The 23,486-nt window shown below is 43.7% G+C and overlaps 1 protein-coding gene and 1 long non-coding RNA gene across 2 annotated transcripts in view; one reads left to right on the top strand and one right to left on the bottom strand.

The window, feature by feature from the left end:
- The window catches only part of TAMALIN (trafficking regulator and scaffold protein tamalin), a 31,085-nt gene extending 17,731 nt beyond the window's left edge, over positions 1-13,354 (bottom strand). Inside the window, exon 1 of the mRNA XM_026679998.2 lies at positions 12,993-13,354. Within this exon, the coding sequence (XP_026535783.1) occupies positions 12,993-13,148 (156 nt within the window). The 5' untranslated portion in view covers positions 13,149-13,354. The remainder of the gene's footprint in view (positions 1-12,992) is intronic.
- Positions 1-23,486, top strand: part of LOC148132257 (uncharacterized) — a 308,260-nt gene that overhangs the window by 156,129 nt on the left and 128,645 nt on the right. The gene's annotated exons all lie outside the window — the stretch shown is intronic.

Here is a 23,486-nt window from a genome sequence, read left to right as displayed (position 1 = left end):
AACTCTGAGCAGCTTTCAGTCGTAATGCTCACTTGTAGTTCAGTAGAGAGTGTCACTGACCAGTTTCGGTGGGCCAAGGATGTGGGTCTAACTAACACAATGATGGCGAACCAACATGTGTCAAAGGTGTCACACCATCATTTTCAGGGACACAGTGGCATGCACAAACACATCCAACTATTTTTGAAATAGTTTTTTTGCGCAGTTTTCAGAGGCTGCATGAGAATGCTGTGTGTTCTTGCACAGCCTGCATATCCAGACTTCGAGTGAGAATAGGATGTGCTTTTGCAGTTTTTGGAGGCTGAAGAGGCTATGGAAAAAAAGCATTCTGTGAAGCTGATTCAAGAATGAAGGCTTCATGTGATCGGGAGCAAGCTTGGGTAGGCCGCAGGGGCCTGTCAACAGAAAGAGAAACACCGCCTAAAGGTAAGCAGGGCATGGCAGATCCTGGGACTGCTGGATTGCAGGACAATTGCACTTTGGGATATGGTGGCGGCAGCCTTTTTGTGTGACAGCAGTAGCACTAGGGGTTAAATCAAAGACTGGGCCTACACTTCAGGCCCAGCCTCAGCACTGCCACTGAGTACTGCTATTCAGGATGGCCTAGACTGGCAGGTGTGTATGTGTGGGTGTGCGGGGGGAGAGATAGAGAGTTGTTTCTCTTTTGCTCAAGGTGGGGAGGGAGGGGGTGACACACCAGCAGAGTCAAGTTAGGCATTTTCCAAATGTTTGACATGCCAAGCCCCAAAGGTTTGCCATCATTGGTCTAGGACGTTGCTGGGATCTTTTAAAGATGCACGTTGTTAAGGCAGGAAAGGGGAAAAAAATACCCAATTGTCCCAAGAACAGGAGCATTCAAAACTTCTTTCCGCCCACCCCCAGCTCAGCTCCAGGCTGACCTTAAGTACAATAGGGGGAATGTTCCAATTCTCCAATCCTCCCTCCTCCTCCCTTTTGGCTTTGAACTGCTGCATCCAGCCAAGGAAACCAAATGCTGAGTTCACAGGCTCAACCTCAGAGCCTTGAAGCTGCCAGCTGGGGGTTCGGTAGGAGGGTGTGCTCGCCTGTCTGCGTGTGTCGCTGCCACGTGTAGAAGAAGCCAAAGAGGCCAAAGAGCCAAGCGGGTTGCTGTTTGCAGAGAGTGTGGGAGCCTACTGACCCTGGCTGGGGGATGAGACAGCTTGCATTGCAAGCCCACTGGAGGGAAGAACCTCTGGAGCTGAAAAAGAAAGAGGGTCTTGCCAAAAGCAGCAGTGATAGAAGCTTTTCCAAATGGCAACCAGCGGAGAGCAAGCGGATGCTTGTGTAGCAGAACTGCTCCATTTCTCTGATTATTCATCCCCTTTCGTCCTCTTCCGTTGCTCCCTGGGCCCAAGATGTAAGGGCGCAGCCTCAGACCTGCGAAGAAGTCTGTCTCCACCAGTAATGAAACCCAGATCCTGAGAAAAAACATGTGCTTCCAATATCAGGCGGGGGCGGCAGGAACAGAGAGAAATGCTAAACGCCCTTTTGGGCTGAAGACGGTGTGCCAGGCAACCAGGATTATGAGGGGTGAGGGGCGGGGGGGGAAGGCTGTCAGGAAAAGGGACAAACACAAAAGATAGCAAGGCCCTCAAGTGTCCTTTAGTTCCACCTCCCCCCCCACCATGCCAACCTGAGAAATTCCAGGCTGCAGAACCACAGGGGGGGGGGACTCAGAATCCATGCAAATCATTGCATGCTGCAGTTTTGAAAGTGAAATGAGTCTCCTGTGCTATCATCTCTCTTCCCCACCCCGCCACCCCCAAACTGGGCAAATGGCTGATGGTTCCATAAACAAACAAGGCTTTTCATCTGCGGGCTGAGAAAGTGCCTGTTTCCTGTCATGGATGGAGGCAGCTTCCCTATGGTTGCAGTTTTTACAGGCCTCCAAGGTTATAGGCCAAAATCCATCCAAGACCTTGGCAAATGAAGCAAGCCAGAATGGTTGGCATTCACCACCTGGGAAAAAAAGTACAGGTAGTCCTTGACTTATCATCATTGTTCAGAGATCCAACGGCATTGGAAAAAGGGACTTACAACTGTTTTTCACACAACCCACGATCACATGATGAACATCCCAACGATTGTCAACTATTCATATTTATGATGGTTGCAGTGTCCTGGGGTCACCCAACCCTCTTTTACAACCTTCTGACAAGCAAAATCAATAGGGAAGCCAGACTCATTAACAACCGTATTACTAGCAATAGCAATAGAACTTAGACTTATATACCCTTTTAACAGTGCTTTCACAGCCCTGTCTAAGCAGTTTACAGAGTTTACAGCCTGTTACACCCCCCCGCCCCCAACAATCTGGCTCCTCATTTCACCCACCTCGGAAGGATGGAAGGCTGAGTCAACCTTGAACCTGGTGGGATTTGAACTGCCACATTGCAGGCAGCCGGCAGGCAGCAGAAGTAGCCTGCGGTACTGCATTCTAACTACTGCGTCACCTCAGTTCATAACTTTATAATGCAGAGATACACTTAACTGTGGCAAGAAAGATTGCAAAATGGGGGGAAAACCCACTTACCAACTGTCTCGCTTAGCAACAGAAATTTTGGGCTCAATTATGGTTGTAAATCTGTAAAGCATGCTTTGAACCGAGATTAAATGAGGATTTCCTGTTGTTCCTTTGGCAAGTATATGGAACTGGCTTACCATTGCTTTGTTTTGGACAATTTTCTTTATTTTCCAGTTTCACCTCAAGCCCTGGTATTTCCTAGTGGTCTCCCCTCTCAGCCCTAATTTGACCTAACCCGGTTAGCTTCTTTCTCACATCAGTGCCTGATGTGGAGCCCCAAGAAGTTCTATTCTTTCTATGACATCTCCTCATGAGGTTCATCCCAGGCAAATACATGGCTCCTTTGAAAGGCCAGGATAGCTCTGTAGATCAGGGGTCCCCTGAGCATAGCTGGCTAAGCAATTCTGGGAGTTGAAGTCCACAAGTCTTCAAGTTGCCAAGTTTGGAGACCTCTGCTATAGATACTCTAGCACCCCATCTGTATTAAATCAAGCTTTTAACTTCCTCCACCAGGTCAAGTTACTGTATTTGGAGAAACAAATGAAGAATTTGTCATCTGACAGGATAAACAAGGCAGGTCAATAAGATGGGCAGGATAAAAAAAAATGAGCTCAGTGTAATCTGGGTGAGATCACCTGACACCATGCAACTGACCAGGCTACATGTTTTCAGCCATCAGAAATACAGTGTAATATTACCAGAATGGGTCTTGGAGCTAAAAGACCATAAATATATTCAATATAAGGCGTTGGAGGATTTCTTTCCACTCCATGTGCATACAATTAGTCTCAGGGTGGAGCAAGGCTTGCATTCAATTCTCCATACTTCAGAATTGCTTCTAACCTTGTTTCCAGTACAGAAATTAGAAAAGAAATATGGGATTAATACTGTATATGGTAACTGCAGCAAAATTATTGTTATGTGGAATAGTGTTGGAAAAGCAATACTTGCAGAAATGGTGAAGCTGACTAGTTTATCAGAGATAAAACAACATATACTTTAAAAAAAAAGATTGGAAATGGACTTTGTATGAAAGAAAAGAAGAATGAATTGATGATTTGGGGATTATAAATGATTTAGAAGATGCAGGAAAAAAGTTTACGATGATAATTACTGCTAGAAGAAGGAGCAATTGTATCTCTATTTTTTCATTTTCTATCTTTGTTCTTGTTTGTTTTGTATATTTTACTGCACTGAAAAATTCTAATTAAAAAGTGGTCTCCAGCCCAGATACACACAGACACAGACACACACACATGCCAAGCATGCACAACATACAACTGTGAAAGCAGACAACTCTTCCAAACCCAATTTTCCTTTTTGAAAAAGGTAAAGGACATACAAATATCTGCTCACTACTCATCTATTTAAATGAATAAATAAATCATTTAGCACAAGAGTTTCTCAAACTTGGCAGCACGAGGGACATGGCTAGCTGGGAAATTCTGGGAGTAAAAGTCCACATATCTTAAAAGTGGCAGAGTTTGAGAAACACTGGTTTAGCACCTCTCTCCCTATCCTACTATCTAATATCTGAATTGTCCTTCTTAAAGTGACTCGTTACGTTCCACATTTACCCTTTTTCAAGAAATACTCCACTTCAGAATTTCTTAGACAAAAATCCAAATTTCTGTTTTCTCCCCTCCCTCCGCTTTTTTCACTTTATACTTTTATTGACCTGTAAAATTCTAATAAAAATATTAAAAAGAAGTTCTCAGACAGCAATCAGGCCAAAATTACTCGGGGAGCTAAGCGGGCACAAAGGTTTTCCTTCTGAAAACCCCATGGCATTTCAGGGCAAAACCAAGCATTGGGAAATGAATCCTCCCCTAAACATAAACCACTGAGTTTCCTAGGAAAGAGGGACCTAGGCTCAAAGTTACCCAAACAACGGCACCTTTTCCTCCAGGGCCCAAACAGGAGTTCTGGGATGATGAGAAAAAGAAACTCATGTATTGTAGGTCATACAACTGCTACCAGATATCCAACTAGGAAATTGCCTGTGGTTGGCCTTGGTTAGTCTAGTAAAGAGAAGGACCAGGGGAGACATGATAGCGGTCTTAAAATATTTGAGGGGCTGCCACAGAGAGGAAGGGGTCAAGCTATTTTCTGAAGCTCCTGTAGGCCAGACAAGGAATAATGGATGGAAACTGAACAAGGAGAGATTCAACCTGGAAATAAGGAGAAACTTTCTGACAGTGAGAACAATCAACCAATGGAACAGCTTGCCCTCGGAAGTTGTGGGAGCGCCATCACTTGAGACTTTCAAGAAGAGATTGGACTGCCATCTGTCAGAAATGGTGTAGGGTCTCCCGCTTGGGTGGGGGGTTGGACTAGATGACCTACAAGGTTATCTGTTGTTTGGTCCTGCCACCAATTGCAGAATTAAAATAAACTTTCAGCATTCATGAGGTGTTTTTTTTAATTCTATGAAAAACAATTGGCTAGAGTCTTTATAGTGCAAAGGTCTCCAAACTTGGCAACTTTAAGACTTGTGGACTTCAACTCCCAGAATTCTGGCTGGGGAATTCTGGGAGTTGAAGTCCACAAGTTTTAAAGTTGCCAAGTTTGGGGACTCCCGTTATAGTAACTTATGTTGAAAAAGCCTGTACAGCAGTGGTGGGCAGGGGACTGCTGCTTCTTTATTTTTTCCCCCCCACTCTTCATGGTCTGCAGAAAGATGTCATTGAAGAGGACAAGGTCAACCTTTCTGAATGGATGGTTTCTGAAAAGAGTTAACGCAAAATAGACTGTTAATGTTTTAAGGCTTTACATACCAATCTATTCATTTCATTTCATCCACCTGTGAGAACCTTACCCAAAACCACACTACAGGAAGTCCTTGAGTTACAACCACAATCAAGCCCCAAATTTATGTTGCTAAGCGAGACATTTGTTAAGTGAGCTTTGCCTCATTTTACGATTCTTGCCAGAGTTGTTAAGTGAACCACCTCAGTTGTTAAGTTGGTTAAGTCAGGGTCCCCAACCACCAGGCCACGGACCGGTCCGGTCCGTGGAACATTTCCTACCGGGCCGCCGGTTTGCTGGGCGCCGCCATCTTGTTTGATGAGAAAGTGCTTCCGGGTGAGCTTTTCCGGTTGGAAAGCGGCGTTTGGGTGATGAAAGAATCCTCGCGCCTTAGTTTCATCGAAGGTGGGGTGGGCTTTGAACGAAACTAAGAGCGCAAGGATTCTTTCAGCACCCAAGGCAAGGCGAGCCGAGCGACCGTCCCGAGCGAAGCCCATCGACAAAGGTACAAAGGAGGAGTTGAAGGTGGCGGGAGAAGCGGGGACAGCTGGCTGGCCGGTCGCTCGGCTTGCCTTGCCTTGTCATGCGTGCTGATGCCGGTACCGGGCCGCGGATCATTTTGTGATGCCAGTACCGGGCCGTGGCACAGAAAGGTTGGGGGCCACTGGGTTAAGTGACTGTGGCCTCCCTATTGATTTTGCTTGTCAGAAGACTGGAAAAGGGGACCACCAGAACTCGGGACACTGCAACCGTCCTAAGTATGAACCAGTTGTCAATCATCCGGAGGAGGAGTGGCTCAAGCAACTGAGATACACTAGGTCAGGAGTCTACAACTATGTCAACTTGAAGACTTGTGGACTTCGACTCTCAGAATTCCTCCAGAGTTGCTTCTAACCTTGTTTCCAGCACAGACCTTAGAAAAGAAATTCTGGGAGTTGAAGTCCACAAGTCTTCAAGTTGCCAAGTTTGGAGACCCCTGCTGTAGATACTCTAGCGCCCCACCTGTATTAAATCAAGCTTTTAACTTCCAGGTCAACCAGGTCAGTTTACTGTATTTGAAGAAACAAATGAAGAATTTGTCATCTAGCAGGATAAACAAGGGAGGTCAATAAGATGGGAAGGATAAAAAAAAAAAAAATGAGCTCAGTGTAATCTGCACTAGGTCACCAACTGAAGAGGGGGGACAAGAAAGTCTATGGTAGCAAAAAAAAACAAACAAACCAGGAGTTTTGGAAGCATCCTTCCCAACTAACAATTGTAACAGTTTTTATTAAAAGGTATAAGCTTTTGTGAACTGCAGCCTGCTTCATCAAATGCAAGGAGAGGGGCTAAAATCCTACATCAGCACATCACTTCATGTATCTGATGAAGCAACACAAAAGCTTAAGCTTTTTTAATGAAATAATGTCAGTTGGGAAAGTGCTGCTAGACTCCTGATCACCATTGTGGTTGACTGAGTCTGGCACCTCAGGAAGAACGCATGAAAATAATATAAAAATACAACAGTATAATTATTTGGAGCATGAGAACCCTTGGTCTTTAACTATTTTTTTTTTCCCCCCTAGGGAAGCCTTTCTGACCCTCAAAATCTGGACCACAAACCGGGATTAATTGGGTTTGTTTGCCACCATCTTGTAGCTATCTGGATTTCTTCAGTGGAGATCTGCGAGGCATTGCCTCAATAGGGGAAAGGTTCTATGTCAACAGGTTGTATCATACCATTCTCAAAGATCCGCTTGCTTCTTGGTGTAAAAATATTTCATGAGACTGGCCTGGAGGGACAACCCGCTACGGAGAAGTTAACTGACACCAAATAGTTCGCTACTCTGTGCTGAACAATTTGAAAGAGGAGGAGGAGATAGCAAGAAGTAGAATCTCTGCGGAGGTAATCCTGAGTACTGAGCTGGAGTAGCTGCCTGGTGGTCCTTGTGAGGATGGACAATTTTTATTCCTTTTAAAAGTTTGTGGGAAAAGGAGCAGCCATGCCATTAAGCTGATAGAAGCATGGCTCAGCCATCGGAGGTCTGTCTGACACAGAGATATATATCTGGATGCTGTAGAATGAGTACCAGATACACACCAGGACTGTCAGTGCATGCCAGGAGTTTCAGATGTAGCAATAGAAATAGCGCTTAGACTTTTATACTGCTTCACAGTGCTTTACAGCCCTCTCTAAGCGGTTTACAGTGTCAGCATAATTGCCCCCAACAATCTGGGTCCTGATTTTAGGGACCTCAGAAGGATGGAAGGCTGAGTCAACCGTGAGCCGATCAGAACTGAACTGCTGGCAGTCGGCAGAGTTATCCTGCAATACTGCATTCTAACCACTGCGCCACCACGGCTTAGAATATAATATAGCTAGAGGTAAAAGCCATCTCTGAAAGCAACGTGATTACTGGAAGTGTTTCTTGTTTGGGAACTCCCATACTTGGCAATGAGCACAGGAAACAGAAATCAAAATATTGCTGCTAACCTCAAACCAGCAGGGAGGTTGAAGGTGGGGGGAAGCAAAACACTGAAAATTAGGCTATAAGCTCATTCAGTCCCCATGCCTTCTTCCTCTTTCCAGTAATTGTTTCTTCCCAGTTACATGGCTTCTGTTCTGGGCAAGAGTGATGTCACGGTTGCTAAGGTGTTTCAGCACAGACGTCACCCCATGTGTGGCAGTCTAGCCACCTCCCTCTTGCCACTCAGAGGGCGATTAATAAAGTCTAGAACTGTCTGTCAGGGGGAAACCACTGGCACACTGGGTCACAGCAGACCGAGTTTCTTTTAACAGCTGTTGCATCTGCACACAGTAGCAGGCAGCCATAACCACAGGGCGCTATTATGGGAACGAAGGGCCGTACAGGAAACGAGTCCCTGTTTCCTTCTGACAGTTGTTTCAAATGCAGCTCAGGGGTTGACACTCCAAAGTGGTTTCTGGAATACAATTTGAAGTTCTTAAACGACAAATATATGTATGTGTGTGTGTGTGTGTGTGTGTGTGTGTGTATATATGTGTGTGTGTGTGTGTGTGTTTTCTTAAGTTTTCGTGGGTACTTACATGTATGGTATTCAGCTTTGTTCGGGTATTTTCCCATGTCATTGTAGTTGTGCTTTTAAAGTTGTAGCAACGTTTCGGCAGAATCTCATCTGCCATCATCAGGCTTCTGTATTGTGTTCGTCTGGATATGTATGTATGTATGTATGTATGTATGTATATGTGTATATATACACACATATATAATATATATATATATTACAGAAGCCTGATGATGGCAGATGAGATTCTGCTGAAACGTCGCTACAACTTTAAAAGCACAACTACTATGACGTGGGAAAATACCCGAACAAAACTGAATGCCATACATACATACATACATACATACATACATACATACATATATATGTATATTAATGCTCCCTCAAGATACAGGTGGTCCTCAACTTACGACCACAACGGAGCCCAACCTTTCTGTTGTTAATTGAGACATCTGTTAAGTGAATTTTGCCCCATTGTACGACTTTTCTTGCCACTGTTGTTAAGTGAATCACCCAGTGGATAGTGAGCAACCCGGTTGTAAAGTGAATCTGGCTTCCCCGCTTCTGCTTGGCAGAAAGTCACAAAAAAAAATATCACATGACCCTGTGACACAGCAATGGTCATAAATATGAACCAGCTGCCCAAGCATCTGGATTTTGATCACATGGTCACGGGGATGCTGGGAAGGTTGAAACTGTGAAAAATGGTCATAGGTCACTTTTTTCAGCACTGTTGTTAACTTTGAATGGTCATTAAATGAACTGTTGTAAATTGAGGACTACCTTATTGCATTTATCTTTGCTTTAGACAGGATAGAGCTTTAGATTTGTGTGTGGTGTGTGTGTGTGTGTGTAGACGATGCAAAGACTCTAAAAATATTTTGGGTAACAACGCCTATAGACCCTCGACCACTGGACAGAATATAAATAGCAATAGCACCTAGACTTATATACCGCTTCACAGCGCTTTTACATCCCTCTCTAAGTGGTTTACAGAGTCAGCCTATTGTCCCCAGCAATCTGGGTCCTCATTTTACCCACCTCGGAAGGATGGAAGGCTGAGTCAACCTTGAGCTTGGTGGGATTTGAACTGCCAAATTGCAGGCAGCTGGCAGTCAGCAGAAGTAGTTTGCAGTACTGCACCCTCCTCAGTTTACAACTGCAACTGAGTCCAGACTTCCCTTATGCTATGCAAGGTAGTTCTTAAGCAAGTTATACTCAATCTATCAACATTTTTTTTGGCAACAGTGTTAAGTGAATAACTGCAGTTAAATGAATCATGTGATCATTGAGCAAATCCAGTCACCCCTTTCCTCTCCCCCACCACTCCAATTGTGTTTGCTTGTAATAGGCCAGTCGGGAAGGTCAAAAATGACAATCCCATGATCCTGGGAAAGTGCAACCATTGTAAATACAATTGTAAATTGTAAATACCAAGTGGTTCAGTTTTGATCACATATCCATAGGGATGTTGCGACAGTCATGTGGGAGAACCAGTTATAAGTAACTTTTTCAGTGCCATTGTAACTTTGAATAATTGCTAAACAATGGTTATAAGTCAAGGATTACCTATACCCAGAGGTGGGATTCAGCAGGTTCTGACCAGTTCTGGAGAATCGGTAGTGGAAATTTTGAGTAGTTCGGAGAACCGGCAAATACCACCTCTGACTGGAGATTTTACCGTCTCCTTCCCCTGCCACGCCCACCAAGCCACGCCCACAGAACTGGCAGGAAAAAAAAAAATTGAATCCCACCAGTGCCTGTACTTAGTGGGATATATAGTTCAAACGCGGTGGGTGGGGATTTTTGCTTAAACATATATACGAAAGCATCTGTGAGTGCTAAAAGAGGTTTCCAGTTATTCTGAGGATACTTTCATGAGGTATAAATATCTCTGTTAGTTTTGATTCATTTTGAATAGACCTAGCAAAGCTTTTTGGCTTTTCTGAGTAGCTTCTTGTAAGCTTTTTGATCTTGCCCTTTGTTGAGACAAAGAAGGGCTGTTCTATTGTGCCATTATCCCCTCTTACACAAAAAAAGAGACCACACAAATTAATTCCCCATTTAAACCACAGTCACCACAGTCATAAAATGATGAACTGGAGGCAGCAGTATCTGCAGCAGTAACGGTGACACATACAGATTTATTAAAATGAGCACTAAGAACCGTAAACCATAGTCACTTAGTACTGAATCCAAAAGTAGTCCAGCACCTTTCCCCTCAAAACAGGGTTAGAATTGCCAACCTAACATCTCAGAAACAAATTTAGATATAGAACTTGTTTCATAAACCCCTACTGAAGAAAACAGCACAGTATTTCTTTCCATTTTAATATCCCGGAAGCACTGCAACCCGCCACTTACATTTCCACCTTGCTAGCTTGAATTATGGAAGCTACCTACAGACTCTAACTCATCAAGAGAGCACTAGGATGATTCGGAGAAGGGAATGATTTTAAGAAGCATTTTCCCCCTTCTTACGCACTTAGAAGTTTCCAAATAATTCGGCGATAACCCAACCTAGCAATAGATAAAAGATTAGTCTGCATTAGTTAATAGTTCACTGGCTGATCTGTACTGGCTCCCGTGGCAAAGTGAATTACACCACTTCTTCCCCTCCAGTGGTGGGATTCAAATTTTTTTACTACCTGTTCTGTGGGCGTGGCTTGGTGGGCGTGGCGGGGGAAGGAGACTGCAAAATCTCCAGTCAGAGCTGGTATTTGCCGGTTCTCCGAACTACTCAAAATTTCCGCTACCGGTTCTCCAGAACTGGTCAGAACCTGCTGAATGCCACCTCTGTTCCCCTCAATAAATGAGTCTGAAAGGAATGAAGTCAGGAGCTCTCAGGAATCAATTTTGGGGTGGAAGGTTTGGGAGCTCAGTTCAGTCCCTGCACTGAGAATTCTAGAATTCCTAGACTTTTTTGCTTTGTACCGAAGTAATCAGGGTTCAATGAAAAAAAATTGTTCTGTAACTAGGAGGGGAACAATAACCACAGAATTTGAGACGTTGAACAGATGGACATTTTTCTTCTTCACCAGAGAGCAAGAAACCCATGCAAACAATGAAACATCTGAAAACCACAACCTCTTTGAATGTAGACAGTCAATGTTTTACATTTGTATCTAAAAAAAGAGCACAATGTTTGCTTATTCAAATATATATTCTCACTAAGTCCAGTAGGATATGCAGTCAGGTAAATTTTCTCACTGAACAGGCTTTGTGAAACATAAGCCCACACATTTTTGCAATGTAAGAAACTAGTTCAGTGAGCACCTATATGTGATGCTTTTCCATCTAGAAAATCAGCTGCAAATGTAACTAGTTGGGCCAAAGAGTAGTTTCCCCAAAAAATTATCTCACAGAAGCCCTCCCTCCCCCTCCCTTGATAGATTCAAGTCCCCAAAGTGGTTTGCCACCCATTAATTTTTATTTACAGTACTACTTTCATGGACTGGAAGCCATCAGTCAATTACTAAGTTTAAATTGCCTCCAGATACTAAATGGTAACAATCAAGAAGAGAGGCTAGCCCACCCAGGAGATACGTCCCCTAGCTTCTCCAAGCAAATCCAGGACAATTGGTCAATCCCAGGACAAACAGGTCCACTACAACAGAGGTCACCAACCTTGGCAACTTGAAGACTTTTGTGGACTTCAACTCCCAGAATTCCCCAACCAGCCAATTCTGGGAGTTGAAGTTTCACAAGTCTTAAAGTTGTCAAGCTCGGAGACCTTTAGCACTTCAAGGAACTTCTGGTGGCTGTGTGGAAAACTTGCGCTTCCAGCTTCGCACTTTCTACCATCCCCACCCTAGAGAGAGGCGTTAAGTTTTGTCAGGAAAGGTGGGATGGGAGGAGTCGGGATGGCAGCAGCAGATCACAAACACACCAGAAAGTGTGTATCTGTGTGAGTGTGTGAATCTTCCTCCCCTCGGCTACCTCTCTCTCTCACAGGGGACCTTCAAGGTGCGGAGAAGCGCATCGAGAAGTACCGCAGGTAGATTTTGTCTATGGAGATTCTCAGTCATCCAGGTTGTGCTTGTCCCAAAGGTGCTCCCCCCCACCGCCCCAAGAGGCAACTGGATGGTTTTTCTGTCAAAAGGCTGAAGAAGCTTCTTAGATGAGAAGCGAAACGTTTTCAAAGAAAAACCAGAAAGTCCAGTTGCCTTTAATTTTTGGGGTGTGTGGGGTGTAGGAGAAGCACCTTTGGGACTACCGCAGGTGATGGAAGGAGGACGGCTTACCACCCGCGTTGACCCCAGGCAGGCCTCGGAGGGGAGGTTGGGAGGGCAAAGGCGATGCCTTCGCGGAGAATGAACGGGAGGCGATCAGCCTGGGGGGGGGGAAAGGCAGCCCTTCCTCGCAGGACTGGGCAGCGAAAGCCCGAGTGGCCGGGAGGGCAGGGGGATCTCCTCCCTAGGTCCCAGTCTTTGGGGTCACGGGAAAGGCAGGGGCTAGACGAGCGCTGGCAACGGCGTTCATCGGGTCCGCAACGAGACACACCCAGGACTGGTAGGAGTGTGTGTGTGTGTGTGTGTGTGTGTGTGTGTGTGTGTGTCTCGAGAGGGACCGAGGAGGGCCGGCGCCGGGTTAGGAGGATCGCGCGTGTGCAACGCTCGGTTCTTGCCGCCGCGTCCCCCCCTCCGCCAGGGCGGCGTCCCCTTCTTCCCCTTACCTTCCTGGCTCGGGGCAAGGTGCCCCCCGAGGCCGCCAGCGCTTTTTCCAGCTCCGACGCTCGACCCCCGCCGGGAGGTTCCGGCCCGGCCACGCTCGCCGCCGTTTCTTGCGCCGGGGCTCCGGGCCGGAGGCGCCGAAGTCTTCGCAGGGTCATGGCTGGAGAGCGGGCGGAAAGGAAGACAGACGGGCGGCCGCCACCGCCGCGCCACACGATGCTGTCTGGGCTCCGGGATTCGATGGTGTGCGTGTGTGTGGGGGGGGGAGAGGGAAGGGGGGGCGGGGAGAAACACGCCTCTCCGCCCTTCTCTCGGCGAGCCAAGCCTCCGTTTGCAAAGACAGCGCCGCTGAAGGGCCCGCCCCGCCTTCGGGAGGCCCCGCCCCCTCGGCTCGCCGCTCCGAGCCCAGCGCCGAGAAGAAAACTCACCTTTCTGAATTGGAAGCGCTGCTCTCTTCTTCATCGGGCTTGCAGCTCTTGCCGCCTGGACGCTTCCCAGCACAGGGAGACGAGGCGTCGGGGCTGCTTTCGATCAGCCCCTTGGGCGAGCCGGCCCCTTTTTCCCACCGCCAACCCCCCCACGCTCCACTTGGCCCGTTCCTCCCAGGAAGGCTTTCCTTCTCGGGAAAGGACAGGAGAGGGAGCGGCGCCCGAAGTTAAAAGAGAGTTTGACAATTCCATTTCTCCAAGCCGCTAGTCCTCCGTGTTCTTATCTTAGAGGCCAAGCTGGCGGCTTGCGGAGACCGCTTCATTTGGAGCCTTCGAGGACAGCTAACGAGCGAAGCAGAGCCCCGGCCTTTCAGCCGTCTGCGGTCGGCCCTGCTTTATTTTTAGTCTTCTTTTAATGGCCCAGGTAGCGGAGCTCCCGCTGCGGTGCGCCTGAGGCTGAGAAACCGGATTTCGTTGGCCTGTGTCCTCAGGTGAAAAAAAAATAAAGCGATCCCTGTAAAGACCGCTCAAGCTTTGAAGCGCAAATCCGAAAGTGTCTCAAACGACTTCGGTTTTCTCTCTGGTCCGCACCGTTAGGTTTGTGGGAGGTTTGTGGGGCGATCGTGTGCGAAACTGGTCAGTCTTTTTTTTCCCCTTTAGCACCTACCTTACGTTTGCTTCCCCCAACCCGGCGCCCCTCCATTGTACCGCAATGCAACTCCCCCTAATCGGAGAATTTGGGAATCGACCACAGATCAGGTTTTCTCAACCTTGGCTATTTGAAAAACATGACGATTTCAATTCCCAAAGTTGAGAAACCGCCATCTAGATCAGGGGTAGCTTTGCTGGCTGGGGAATTCTGGGAGTTGAAGTCCGCCAGGCTTAAAGTTGCCAAGGTTGGAGACCCCTCATTACTGCTTCTGGGGAGAGCGACGGAACAGCTCGAGGTTCCTGAAACGAAGCAAAGAAACGTCTTCCTAGTTGGTTGCTTCTAGTTTTGTCCACAGACGGGATGCTTTCAGAATTGTGGCCCAAGACTGTAAAGCCACAAATGAAATAAACATTCATATTTCATCCTCTGCAAGGAAAAACGTGGGAAGGATGTGTGGTAATGTAGCTCCTTCTAGCGTCGGCATGGATACATTTCACAAGAAACCTTAATTGCCAGAAAAAACTCGTGAGAGAAGCATGCATATAGGCTTATTCAGTTATATACCTCATTCATTTACAAGTAGCACATCGTTAGAAATAGTCTCTCAGTTCATTGTTAGTTCTACAGCTATGCGTTTTGTACAAGTAGCGTAGGAACCTTTATTTCATCCCTCAGGTTGCAATCCCTTCAGAAAATAAAATGTGCTAATCAACCTGGGTTTTTAAGAGACGGATAATTAGATGGCATCATGGATCTCACTTTCTTAAATCACACAGTAGAGTGAAGAAAGGATAAGTGAAAAAGATGAGCCATTGTACAGATTCTTGCAAGTATTCGGATTGTTGCAACCTTACTTGCATGTACGTCTGCATAGTTGTTTGCAAAGGTGGCTGAATTGTGTAACATGCAGAGTCTAAGGAGTTTTCAATCCAAGGAAAAACTAAAGGAAAGGTTGCTGTTTGAACTGAAAGATTGCAGCATCTCTCAGAATTTAAAAGGCTGCTTTTGCAGGTCCTTATTATGTATAGATAGCGCTGGGGTTAAAAGTTGATTATTATATTCTACTATTATTACATTGTACCCGATTTACAACTGGCCATCTAATGAAAGTTCAAAAATACGAAGTTCCAGAAAGTAAAGCACTTCTGGCCATTCTAAAACAGCATGCTGTTCCCTGCCCCCCACCCCACCCCTGCTGTAATGTGCTTGTGATCTGGAAACTTGACAATCTGTGCACACTTACAACTGGTTGGAAAGTGCCCTCTTTTCATGTGATGGTCATTTGCAATCTTCTCTCCGGGATTCTCCAGAAAGTCAATGGGGCAGAAAAGGTTGCAAGCTGCTGAAGAATTACTCCCCTCACCCCTGCTTGGGAAATCCTTTAATCAAGCTGCAGAAATCTTTGGGATCCAAACTTTGTTTTTCTGTAGCCCAATTTCATGGATGGAAGGGAATTGCTGGCTCTCCTTTGGCAGGCAAGTCTTTTAACCGGCTGCTGAACAGCTGCAACCGGGAGAGCGGAATTGTTGAGCAGTCACATGGATGCCTTTGCTGAGCAACTGCTTCACTAAATGATCAAGGTTCTGGGCCCAATTGTGGTCATAACTTGAGGACTACCTGTATAAGCACTTATAGACTGTCCATATAAGAGATCAGATCGGTCTTTCCCAGCCTAGTATCCCCAAGGATTGCAGTTCCTATTATCCCCTGGCAATGGGAAGGCTAGGAAATTGAAAATCTTTCTGGGACTGGGGAGTGTATATGAGAGAGAAAAAGAGACAGCAGCGTTTTTTGCTCTCTTCCACCCTAAATCTGTGTGTGTGTGTGTGTGTGTGTGTGTGTGTGTATTCTAATCTATCAATTTCTAATCTCACAAAGAAGTTGGAAATGATGAAACGGCAAATGTGTCTATGCTGGGTTTCTAGTCTACATTTACTGATGTTTTGGATTTCTACTTCTGGTGAGTTTTACACATCTTTCCAGTGTTCCATTGTTGTCATTCTGATTGCTCTCTGTTACAAGACATCATACCAGGGTGTGAAACAAAGCATTTAAAAGGCGAGTGAGATAGAAGTAATGATTGCGGAACTTCAGTATTAAAATAAAAAAAATTGATGCCTACAGGGCTAAAACCGGCAAGATTGACACAAACCAGCTCCTCCCCAACCTCCCCAATAAAACTGAATCACTTTTGGAGCTGTTTTTACTGATGACAGTTTGTTTCAATGCATCTTGTTCAGCTCATCAAGTGACTACAGCTTGCTCCAAAGAGTTATAGGTGTGATCCAGCCTCAATAAATCTAAAGCAGCAGAAATAACTTTTCTTTCCTGTGATTTCTTTTCCATACCCCAGGTTTCCTCATTGGCCCTGTGGCTGATAGTGCTGGAATTCTGGTTAGATCCACCCCCAAGAGGCTGATCCATTGCTGACCTTTTGAGATTTCTGACACCTCTTCTTCTGATTGGCTCCTGCTGATTCAGTCACTTGTTCCAAACATTAATACATGGACAAATGCCTTAAAGCAGAGCTGTCAAACTCATCACGGTGGCGTCATGTGACATATCGGGATTCCCCCTCCCTTCCCTAAACTGGGTGTGGGCGTGGCCAGCACATGAGGCATCCAGCCCCACCCGCAAGTTTGACAGCCCTGCCTTAAAGCATGTACAATCCTCGATCAGTATTGCAGTAGGGCAGATGAGATTGGTGTCCTTTTTAAAATTGGTAACTTATCTTGATGCTAATGAATATACAGTACTTTATAGAGCTTGCCAATATAGTTTTATTTTTTAATTGAATGAAACCTGCACATTTAATTTGAATAATTAACATTATTATAGGATCCAATCTGGGTCAGTCACCGGGACCAAAGGTTTTGTCTTCCGAACTTATGGACTCATGATGGAGCTCACCTTCAGGGAATTTCTCTCTAGCCTGTGACATGTATATTTGCCTTCTTTCATTAACATTATTCTTCTACAATTATTGAGAATTCGCCCTTTGTCTAGCAAGGACGTGGTGGCTCAGTGGCTAAGACGCTGAGCTTGTCGATCTGAAAGGTCGGCAGTTGGGCGGTTCGAATCCCTAGCACCGCATAATGGAGTGAGCTCCCGTTACTTGTCCCAGCTTCTGCCAACCTAGCAGTTCGAAAGCATGTAGAAATGCAAGTAGAAAAATAGGGAACATTTTAGTGGGAAGGTAACAGCGTTCTGTGCGCCTTCACGGTTTAGTCATGCCGGCCACATGACCATGGAGACGTCTTCGGACAGCGCTGGCTCTTCAGCTTTGTAATGGAGATGAGCACCACCCCCTAGAGCCGGAAAGGACTAGCATGTATGTGCAAGAGGAACCTTTACCTTTACCTCTACCTAGCAAGGAAACTCGGTGAATGGCGCTGCTGTGCTTGCCATTGAATGCATTGAGACCTGAGGTTTGAGGATCATGCCTCATCACATCTGACTGCTCTAGCTGATCAGGAGATGCCTGATTGATCAGCCGCCTCGGATGAATCATGGTTTGAAGATTCCTGAGGCTAACAATACACAGAGTTGATTGGAACATTGTCAGAATTTTGGCCTATGACATCCTGCATTCATGGGAAAATACAGTACTAGAAAGAAAACATTCATTGTATTAACATGAAAGGAAGAACTGGTTTGTTTTCCATACAATTTACCCAAAAAAGAAAAATGCTAAAATAAAAAAATACCAAAGTATCACACTCTCTGTAGTATTACATACGCACAACAGAAAGGATAAAATTATAAGCAAGAGTTTAGTTTTTTCTAACCTATTATTACAATGTGGATAGCTGAGGTTTGTTGTATTATGAGGCATGTCCAGCAAATATTTTGATGGAACAAGTTCTGGGCTAGGTCTCCACAGCTGATCTTAATTTTCAGAAAGGAATGAAGAAGTCAACAGCAACCACATGGGAAATAAGACAAACACAAGAGTGTAGCAGCTGTAGAAAGATCACTCGAGAGACTAATGTTTTGTATTTTGGAACTGCCCTGGACTGACGTACGCAATACATGGATTTCTCATTTGGGGTTGTTGTTTGGAACATCTGTCCTTTCACGAATAGTCGGAGGCATCACCTTGCTTGCCCTTTTACGCAGAAGTGAGGCAATAGATTCCCAGTGCAAGGTCATGTGTGTTAATACGATATAAAAGCTTGATGGCTAGAAAATCTTTTCGATGGACTTAAAATTAATTAATTTAATCCAAAAGCCTTTTGAGTAACAGTTCTCACTCCAGTAATTCAAATATTGTACATAGATTGAGTACAAGGAATCCAAATAGTTATCTGTGCCAAGATTTACAATAGCTGGAGGAACTGATCAACACAATGGGAAAGCATCCATACTCAGAGAAATTATGTGAAAAAGAAAAGCCACATTCATTGTTGGTTATACATCTACCAGCAGCCCTCGCTTAACAATGGATATTGGAAGAATAATTTCCATTGTTTAGCGATGCACAGGACAAGTGGGCTATCACATTACTGCGTCACTTAGCAACAGTAATTCTGGCACTCTTAGTTGTTGGTGTGAAACGAGGAGGGCTGAAGATCATTAAGTGAGGACCACCTTGTAACTTCTAATAAACAAAGTCAACAGGGAAGCCAACAAGACCCAGGTGGCTCACAATTAGGCTGGCAGACAGGTAGATGGCTGCTGCTGGGAAGTTGAGGTTATGCGGGTAGACTGGCAATCTCAACATCCAATTGCAGAAAGTCTTCAGAAATATGTTTCAGTTCTCCATTTGGCTTCTGATACTGTGAAAGAATGTTTCTGTAATGAAACTAAAATGAAGTAAAAATGGAGATTTGATGGGTCTATGGAATCCTTTCACCTTATGTTCCACTTCTGTCTACTACTGATGGTTGTTTTACAAATATATAGGGAAGAGAAATAAAGGGCAGAGTCCTAACATCTTCATCAGGATTATGCACTGCCATAATAAAATAGTTCTTCAGAATTCATTTTGGAAGCCCAAATAATTTTTATAGTTTAAGGGATTCATTATATACTGTAGCTTTAAATCATTTATGTTCAGAAATTTTTTCATTCTCAAAGAAATTTAAATTTACTTGAATTTTAAATCCTATAATTTTTCTGAAACTATATGCCTAATCCTGTAGATTTATTTTATTCCATATTTTACATGGCCTTAATCCCTATGCCCAAATTATATTCAGAGGGTTATGCAAAATAGATCACATGGAAATCAAGAGACTGATTTCCATGTGATCTATATTGTAACCTTTTATAGCCCTTTGTTATTTAACACCCATATCAGATGTAATTTATACATAACTTTAAGAAACAACACGATTTATTTTTGGCTTAGTACGATGTCTGAAACCAGCTTAAGAAATAAACCATGAATGGCTTTTACAGCAAGTCATATCTGGGAATTAGAACGAGGTCATGGTTAGAACCCCTGACTTATCATCTTTTGGGTCCAGAGCTACAACTTTTTTTTCTGGCATCAACAGATAATTGAGGAAAACAAGCCAAAAATTGGAAAACACACCTTGTTCATATGCTTATCTGCCAGACCAACTCTGATTTACTCCTAATTTATCCTGGCCTCAGAGTTATATGTTAACACATCCATCAACTCAGAAGCATCCTTGTCTTACAAAAATTGTGGTCAACTGGTCACACTCCAATCTATTTGTTAAAATATCAACCAAATATGCAACTGTAACTGCTGCTCTCTACATGTTGTGTGGCTTCTGATGAGGGTGTTGTCATGCAGTTCCCAGTATTATTCTTTGCTTTTTTCTTCTTGTTGCTGGAGGGGGGGGAAGCTATCAGAAAGGGGAGAAATTCCATACTTCAATACCTTGTTATTAGCAATTCTAAGGGTATGCATTTGAAGGCACCAGTAGTGAAAGCGTAGACCTATTTATAGAAAAAGTTTGTGATAAATGTTAGGGACTCTAGCAGACTTGATTATTCCATCTTTTCTTTTTTTTTGGTACATGTCTGAACAGAGTAAGAAGGCACAAAGATCCTCAGTCACGTGGCACAAAATTGGATGCCCAATATACAGCAGTGTTTCTCAACCGTGGTAGCTGGAAGATGTGAGGACTTCTAAGTCTCAGAATTCCTCCGTTACGCATCTTCCAGTTGCCATGGTTGAGAAACACTGTCCTAGAGTAAGCTTTAGTTTCCCTGTCCCTACTAGTCTGCCTGAGTCAAAGTATAATTACATGGAATTAACCTTGAAGCTGACACATTTATACCATTTAAAAGTTCAAGGATTTATTATAGAGGAGTTGATAAAAACATATTAGAGGAAGAGTACAAGCAACGATAAAAATCAATTCACAAATATTCCCTAACTTACGTGTAATCGTTGCATCCCTTTTTAAGGTGACAGTATTACAACACTGGCAAATGATAAAATCCAGTCATGAGTTTTTTGTATGCTGCTCCCATCATCCTTTTCCAGATGGGTGCAGAATATTTTTGAGAACATAAAACTGTTCAGTTCTGCTATGCAGTGCTCGTTTGTCCTTGTTTGGTTGTTGATACAGATGTGATATTTTTTCATTCTAAGGCTATTATTCCCTTTAGGAGCTGTTTTAAATACATTCTAGGATGTTCTTGCTGGGAATTCTTTTCCAGATTGTTGGACCTGACATAGATTCAAAATCTGTAGATCAATATCTAACGATCTTTCTCCATTTTTTTTTTTTTTTGGTCTCTTAAATGGATAGAGTAAAACAAAAACTCTCAAAAGAAAGTTTGGAAAAAGAATGCACAATAGATTAACCCACGATGAATGTTCAACATCCTTCTGGCTCTCCAGGGGGACAGCAGAGGGCACGATTAGTTGGCCAATCCCACAGCTATATAGAGCACAACTGTCATGTCCTGGAAACATGCTTTTTGGGGGGCAAGATTAAAGTATAACTCAGAAAACAAAATCCCAAACTTGTGAGATATGAAGCAGAACTTCATTAACACTGGAATTTTATTCATGCTTTACATGTAAGTAAATTCTACTGAGATGAGTGGCACTTGTTACCAGGCAATTATACAGGATGAATGTGTTGCACCAAAACAGTTACCTTGAACTTTTCACTCTTTCACATTTCTGGTTCATTGGGCAATGTCAGAAATTCCCTAGAAGTTCTTTCACAGATGAATAATCCTGAAGCGCAAGGCCTCCATTAAAAAGGTAAAGGTTCCCCTCGCACATACGTGCTAGTCATTTCCGGCTGTAGTGCTGTCTGGTGAAGAGCCAGCGCTGTCCAAAGACATCTCCGTGGTCATGTGGCTGGCATGACTAAACACCGAAGGCGCATGGAACACTGTTCCCTTCCCACCAAAGTGGTCCCTATTTTTCTACTTGCATCTTTACATGCTTTCGAACTGCTAGGTTGGCGGAAGCTGGGGCAAGTAACGGGAGCTCACTCCATTATACTGTGCTAGGGATTCGAACCGCTGACCTTTCTGATCGACAAGCTAAGCGTCTTAGCCATTGAGCCATTGCGTCCCTAGAACCCCATTAGGTAGCCCTGAATTTACAACTATTCATTTATGAATTGTTCGAAGTTACAATGGCACTAAAAAAAGTGACTTACAATCAGCCTCATACTTACAACCATCACAACATCCCACATAGTCACATGATTAAAATTTGGGTGCTTAGCGACCGGCATGTACTTATAATTCCAGCATCCCATGGTCATGTGATCGCCATTGGCAACCTTCTCAGCCAGCTTCCAACAGGCAAAGTCAATAGTGGGAGCCAATTCGTTTAATGATCACGATTAACTTAGCAACTGCAGTGATGTTTAATAATTGTGGCCAAAAAACCCGTAGAATCCAGCCTCACTAACTTACAAACACCTTGCTGAGCAAGGGAAATTTTTGCTCCAGTTGTGGTGTAATAAAATGATTGCCTGTATTCTGAAACTGATTCAATTCAAATCCTAACATTTGCTTTATTCTCACAGCACAGTTCCAACAATATCGACAACACAATTTTTCCCCATAGTAATCTTTTATACAATTATTAGAAATGTGGCTTCATGTAGCTCAGTTATATCTTTGAGTTATCTTTATGTATTTATCTTTCCATTTTCTTAGCTAATATTAAAATTCAAGTATGTAAAGTACAGTGTAGATAAGTCAGAACAAACACATACAAAGTCAGTTTATGTGAATAAAAACAAACTTTTAATAATGTACAACCAAAAATTTGACAGCCTCATTCTTATATTAAAACAAAAGATTTCTTTCCTATATTACATCTATTTACATTTGCATACTGAGGAGATAAAGTGTCTAAGTGGCTATTTTACAGTCTTTCTCTAGTAAAACATATAAAACCTGAAACAAATATAAAGATCAAGAAGGAATCCATTTTTGGGACAAGAAAGACAGAAGAGACAAGACAATAGTACCAAGAATGATCTATTCTGAAGCCGGCGTGACCCCCAACTGTAAGTTATACTGTGTAAGTTTTGGAAAAGATTAGGGGCATTGCAAATGCAGTTTTCTACTGGGAAATTTCATATCAGGACTCTAGTCTGTTCGGATAAACCTGGTTGATGAATTCCAAATGGAATTCAGCATTGGGATTCTATCCTGCTATTTGTAACTCCAGGGCTGGGTTATTTGGCCATTGGACTAAAATTTCATGAAAAAAACCCTCAATGTACCATGACAGTTACTGGTTTAATTTGCAATGGAACCTCCTACTTTTTTTAAAGTAACTATGAAGGAATAGTTAGAAACAATGCTATTGTTACCATAGACAGGATATTTGCTCCTCTTAGTCAAAAATGCCAACTGCAGTAGCTAACTACTATGTTATTGGAGTGATAAAGACACATCAAAGAAATGTCTTAAATAAGCACCCAACTCTGCTTGATTAAAACAGTGCAGTTTGAGGGCCCTTTTTTTTTTGAATATGCCTACAATTTGAAATCAGGTAAATGTTCCTGTTTTCCATTTAGGAAAAACAATCCTTTGGTCATTTTTACTTTGTCATGAAACAAAAAAAAAAAAAGGAAAAAAATTCTAAAGAGTCCAATTCTGCTGAATTAATTTGAGGGTTTCTTTATGAATAAAATGGTTCTTGTCCTCTCTGGACTGGATGCCAAGAGGGCAGAGCTGAGGTGCCAACAGATATGATCTGGATTATTTTGAGTTTGTGGAATCCAAGTATAGTCTAATCCCCCACCAAAATGTTGTATTCTCGACTCATTGGGTGGCTGGCTAGGGTGTGATCAGCTGGAACTGGGAGGTTATTTATGCTTGAGAGAGAAGCTGACGTCGCCTGCTTTGAAGGGGGTAACTGAAGAAGAAAAGCCTGGGTTCAGCTTGATAAAGTTTGATAAAGTTTGCCCTATATGTAATCTACCCTTCCTAGGAAATGGTGTTGAGAA

Source organism: Notechis scutatus, chromosome 2, assembly GCF_049901735.1.
Source record: "Notechis scutatus isolate UNSWTSFEM ecotype Mainland chromosome 2, rNotScu1.2, whole genome shotgun sequence".
Taxonomy (NCBI): Eukaryota; Metazoa; Chordata; class Lepidosauria; order Squamata; family Elapidae; genus Notechis; species Notechis scutatus.
The sequence above is the reverse complement of the archived record's forward strand: the minus strand, read 5'-3'. Positions and strand labels throughout refer to the sequence as shown.